The sequence below is a fragment of the Nanorana parkeri genome, unplaced genomic scaffold (genome assembly GCF_000935625.1).
Source record: "Nanorana parkeri isolate BGI_ZX_2015 unplaced genomic scaffold, ASM93562v1 scaffold301, whole genome shotgun sequence".
Taxonomy (NCBI): domain Eukaryota; kingdom Metazoa; phylum Chordata; class Amphibia; order Anura; family Dicroglossidae; genus Nanorana; species Nanorana parkeri.
The window spans coordinates 240408-246426 of NW_017306569.1; the positions used below are offsets into that span (position 1 = coordinate 240408).

Here is a 6019-nt window from a genome sequence, read left to right on the forward strand (position 1 = left end):
CGCCCGTCCCTAACGCGCTACAAAACGGCCCACGCCTGAAAAGGTACAGGTACTACTTTGGGCCGTTTTGTTGCGCGTTTCCATTGGGATACAGCCAAGTAGCCATCGGAAACGCGCGACGGTCACGCGACTTTTTTTACCGCGAATCGCAGTAAAAAACGCGCGACGGTCGCGCATATGCAATACGCCTAGGTGTGAACGAGACCTTAGGGTTGGTGCAGACTTGGGGATTCCCAGGACGTGTGATCGTGTGCGGTTGCATACAGCGGTTGCATCCGCATGTATGGGGTTATATCTGCGTGGCAATCACTGAAAAAAAAGGTAGATGTCATGAAAATAGGTACATGCACCGCGCAGGGTTTTCAACCATGATCGTGTGGGATCGCCCGGGCGGTAATGCAGGAGGAAAACACGCAATCTGCCTGGCACGACTGGGGTGCCATTAGAAAATAATGGCACTGACAGCACGATCGGCGGTGGTGTGCAGATTGCGCGTTTTCCTGCTGCAATACCGCCGTCTGCCTGGTACGATGGTATGGTATGCAATCCGTGACTGCCTGGTCATCGTGCACGAAACCGAGTGGATGGCTGGATGGTCACGGAATCGCACACCACCGCTGATCGTGCTGTCAGTGCCATTATTTTCTAATGGCACCCCGGTCGTGCCAGGCAGATTGCGCGTTTTCCTGCGCGTTTTCCTGCTGCAATACCACCCTGCCCGTGCGGTTGCACACGATTGCAGTTGAAAACACTGCGCGTTTATACACATGCAGATGAGGGCAGCGGGGCTGGTTTTCATTTTTTAAATTTTTATTTACTTTGTAACATTGTTTCATTTGTTTTATTACTTTTACTTAATCGCCTTTTTATTTTTTACCTTTTTATTTAGTTACATTTTTAATTATTATTTTTTAACCTTTTTTTTTTAAACATAACTGTATTGCTATCACACAGTGAATAATAATCCCCTGTGTGATAGCATTTGGAGGTGACAGGTACTCTTTATTGACCCTGTCACCTCCAAAACAGGAGTTCTAGCACAGCACTGTGCTAGAACTCCTGTGACAGGAACAAGCAGCAGCCGCCGGCGACAGAGGCTGAGGGAGGTGACAGAGCCTGTCACAGCTCCACCGTCCGTCTTTGTCACTGCCCCGTCACGGCTCCACGCCCTCCGTCCCCGCTCTCATCTCTCCATCCACGCCCCCCACTCGCAGCGCCGCTCATTTCGTAAAAGAAAACCAGCCCTGCTACTTGTCCATAGCAGGGCTAAAACAGCGGAAAAAAACTTGCCGGCACCCGGAACTACATGTCCCGGGCATCGGGCGATACGAATTCCACACCCCTGATGTCTAATTGCAAAATGGTAGCTTTAGTGACCTACTGACAGGATCCCAAATTATACCATAGAATACAGGGAAAGGCGAGTGGCATAACAATGACATCACATCCAAGGAAAGTTTAAATAATTCCATATAGCAATCCCAATGATTAGCAGAGGCACAAGAGTATGACTGCTTAAAGTATAAATAGAGCTATTGTTACTAACCTCCTCCTGGCCATCATGCTGTCACTTTGGGGTCTATTTAGAAACAATTTGCAGGGCCCTTCACCCTGGGAATATCTGGTAAGGTTTGTTTTTGGCATTATTTGCTCAAAATAAATCAATCATTCACAGATATCCAGAGGCTAAAGGGCCCTGCAAATTGTTTATAAACACAACCTTTTTGGCTTCAATATTGTCAGCCAGCCAACAGGCAACTCCAAAAGAAGACGGCAGCCTGCATGTCTCTCTCATGTTTCCTTTAGCCCTGGTTTACACCTAGGCGGCACCGTTTTCGTGCATTTGTACGCGCATTAGCAGCATGCGGTTATTTGCGCGTTTGTATGTGTGTTTTAACGCACTTACATGGACACGTTTTGATTGGCAGCTCATAAACCATTGTGGGCAATGGAAGAACGCACATATAAATGCGCAAGAACGTTCACGAAAATGTGCAACATGATTCTGTTGCGTGTTTTTGGGCATTTCCAATGAAGTCTATGAGGAGGGAAAGCGCTTTTAACTGCCCAAAGAAGCTCCTGTATCTTTTCAGGCATTTTCCTGCTCAGATGTGAACCAGAGCCATTGAAAAATCATGGCATTTCTTGTGTTGGGCAGTTAAAAGCGCTTTTCCAACTGCTCAAAAACTCCTAGGTGTGAACCAGGGCTTAATTTTGCTGCATGGTAGGCTCACAAGTAGAAGTCCATTATTGTATTAATGTAAATCGATGGGAGAGCCCTCCGCACACCTCGCAGCAGTCCCGGCCAACAAGAGAGATGGTGCTTGTAGTGATAACCACGGATGAAAGACGTGACGTCTTTCTGCCTTGAGGAAGGGACCCTGCGCGATCCCGAAACGTCGGCTTTTTTGATCACTGTGACGTCGTTGTCCAATAAAAGGGACATTCAACTTTACCGCTGAGTGCTGGTGATCTGCTTCTTTGTTCATTATTGTATTAACACATCACCCCCCAGGCCCCCACCACCACACACTTTTTGTAGTCAATGTTTAGTAGAGCTAAAAAGGAATCGATTCTGGAAAAAAAATAAACAGCCAAAAACCAAAAAAAAAAAAAAAAAAAAGAAGACATTATGATCCTAGTCACCACCGTGAAAAAACAAAATTGTGTTATTAAACCCCCAAGCTACACCAGAAAACAAACCTTACCTTGATAGTAACATTGCCTTTTGTAACTTTTCTCATGTTGAAGCCAACAGTGGGAATCATGTCTTCTGTGAACTGACCTGACTGCAAGAAAAAAAAAAAAAACAAATTATTTTCTTGTTCAAAAAAAAAAAAAAAAAGGAGACGAAAGAAGCAGAGGTACTATAATAAACCTAATTTATTAAAACATATATAAAAATGAAGTAATGCCATTTGATTCTACATTAAGTAACTGGAAAAATGTATGGCTACTATGAATCACCTTTAGGAAGAATTTTCCATGCATTCCATGGTCCCCAGTATATTAGAAAAACCACTGCGCACTTTTTTTTTGTTTATGCTGCCAAAGCTTTAAACTAGGGGTGGGTAACTCCATCAGCTGTGGAAATACAAGTCCCATGAGGCAGTGCAAGACAAAGTTATAGGCACGACTCCCAGAGATAGAGGCATGTTGGGATTTGTAGTTAAATCACAGCTGGAGGGCCGAAGTTGCCCACCCCTGTTGTAGAACATGTGCAGCCTTTCCAAAGCTTGTCAGAAAATCTCCTAGGGAAGCAACTTCCCCCTGGATCCTACTAAGATGGCAGAATGCCCTGGACGTTGGAAGCATACCCCCCTGCACCACAGAAACTAGAATTCTGGTTGAGTCATAACTAGGGATGCACCAATACCATTTTTTGCACCGATACGTTCCCTCAAGTACTTGCCGATACCAATAAAAAATGTTTTGGTGTCATGCGACAGTTTTTCTAAAACAATACAGACTAATGATTTTAGGACAGGGGTGGAGTGCCAGGGCCCAGTCACAGCTGCAACCCTGGTAGTTCTGCCACCGACTCCAAATCTCAGCAATGCCAAATGGCAACTGGCAAATGCAGAATAATATGAAGCTACATACTCTGTGCTGCTCTGGGGTACCGGCCTAATGTCTCCAGCAGAGGATCCCAGGAGTACCGCGCTGGATCTCACGAGGCCGTGCGGAGTCTATGGTGGGCTCTGCAGGATCTCACCAGGGTTCCAGGTCAGTCACGCAGTCGGAGTGTGGGCAGCGTGGAGGAAACAGGCACCGGGATTCACAGGAAGCCTGCTGGGATTTTGCTGGGGACCTCAGCAGCTTTTCAGTGAAGCTTGGCGCCTGTTTACAGTGTCAGCGCTTAGTATCAGGGCATTTTCACGAACACGAGTACTCGTAAAAATGCCCAGTATTGGCACCGATACTGGTGTCGGTATCTGTGCACCCCTAGTCACAACGCGCTCACTGCATGGGTTTTGAATGAGCCATAGAACTAATCGCTGCTGGGGGCACGGAGGAGTCGCATACCTAGGTGTTTTTCTGACACGCTTTTAGGAGAGCCTACAGGTATGCGATTCAAAAGCAGCCTCTATTTAAAACATACGTGTGCAGTGTTTCCTACTGTACTGGGGACCATGGAATGCATGGAACTAGGGCTGCAGCTAACAATTATCTTAATAATCTGTTAGCCCATTATTAACTTTGATTAATCGACTAATCGGATAAAAAAAAAAAAAATGTAAACACCATCATTTATTTAAAATAAGATACACAAAGGAAGAGTTGCAGACAAAGTTTACTTCAGAATAAAATAGGCAGGCTGGCTATTGTACCCGCCCCACTGCCTGCTATCAAGCCCATTTGTTTAAATCACACCGCACTAGAATGCAGGGCATTGCAGTACCGTGCGTTTGTGCAGGCGATCACAATGCAGACAGGAGGTGCATTTGGGATCCATTGAAATGAATGGCACCGCAGCAAAATTTGTCAGGCTGAAATGGAGAGAGATATATATATATATATAATTGCCCCACTGTATATAAATAAAAGTTCTCCATCAGGTCCTCCCCAGCTGATTGACAGCAGACAGGTGCAATAGCCAGCCTGCTATTGGCCATTTCCTTTAAAATATTCAATATGAGGCTGGGTATGGCTCCCAACCTCTAGCTACAGAGGAGGAACGCAGAGGCACGGGGCAGGGCTAAAGCAGCACGGGGCGGGGCTGAGGAGACATGGGCTGAGGAAGGAGAGACGGAGCGGCCGCTGAGGATTGCAGAGTCACAGCGGTCTCTCCTCCCTGTTGGTTCCGACTGCAGTGGTCTGTGTCCCTGTTGCCTCTGCCGATACAGGTGGGGAGAGCAGCGGGGATTGAAAGGGACACAGACCGCTGCAGCCAGCACCAGCTGGGAGGAGAATGGAGGAGCAGAGCGGCAGCAACAACTAATCAAAAAAGCAACTAATCGATTATGAGAATCGTTGCAAACGATTCTCATTATCAATTATAATGGATTTAATTAATACGTTGTTGCAGCCCCACATGGAAAGTTATTTCCCTAAGGTGAACTCACCCTTTAGAATGCCAATAAACCGCTCAAATGTCAGCTGTTTACTGAATTGGCCAACATTTGAGCTGCGGGTGGCCCTGTTGGCACCACTGGCATGACAAAAACCAACTGCACAATTGAAGGACCTGGGTGCAAATTAGCAAATCCATTCATGGTTTGGGTATTCAGCAGTGGTGAGTCCAGGAAGGGAAGATTCACCCACACTGTTTAGCGGGGGGATTGATTCATCTCATTAAGGTGTAGGCAGGCTTTGGAGCAGTGGGTCCCAGAAAGAGACAGTAAAGGAAATTGCTGATTGACAGCATCAATCCTATTCTAGAAACTAGGGAAGCACCAAAACTAGTACTCACCCAAATGCTCCTGATGCCTATCCACATACCAGAACTTCCGGTATTAGGAAGCCGGGCGGCGAGATCTTACACGCTACCCCCCGGCTTCCTAAATGGCCGGGAAGCCGGCCCCATGCTCCCTCATCACCAGTCAGGAGTCACTACAGGCCGCACAGCTTCCCGGGACTTCCAGAATCGGTATTGACAAGTACCAAAAAGAAAAAATATCACAAGAAGTGAAGCATAACATACAAAATACCTACATAAACCAATAACTTCACTTTTCTGAAAATAGACCAGCACAAGGGGGATTCCTCATGTTTTGCAGGTTAAAGTGCATGTCAAGTCAAACGTTTTCTCTTGGGACAGAGTGGGGAAGGATTAGGATCATACAATCGACCATTTAATTCAATTAAACTGATCGAATTGATTCAAAATTCAGAAACCACAGACCCTCTGTATAACGATTTAGTGAGCACTTAACCAGTTTCCAAGTTGATTCTGATAAAATATCTGTCAGAGAACCAAATTAGAAAGCAGATGGATTACACGTTGTGATTTACAAATCATAGATTGTATTTTCAGCGGATCAAAGTGTAAAACAATACCATGGGGGGGGGGGGGGGG

The 6019-nt window shown here is 46.0% G+C and overlaps 1 protein-coding gene across 2 annotated transcripts in view; it reads right to left on the bottom strand.

The window, feature by feature from the left end:
- Positions 1–6019, bottom strand: part of LOC108788037 (ADP-ribosylation factor-like protein 8B-A) — a 34789-nt gene that overhangs the window by 26590 nt on the left and 2180 nt on the right. For both annotated transcript variants that reach the window (XM_018557759.1, XM_018557760.1), the window contains exon 2: positions 2709–2789. In XM_018557759.1, coding sequence (XP_018413261.1) covers positions 2709–2789 — 81 coding nt within the window. The remainder of the gene's footprint in view (positions 1–2708; positions 2790–6019) is intronic.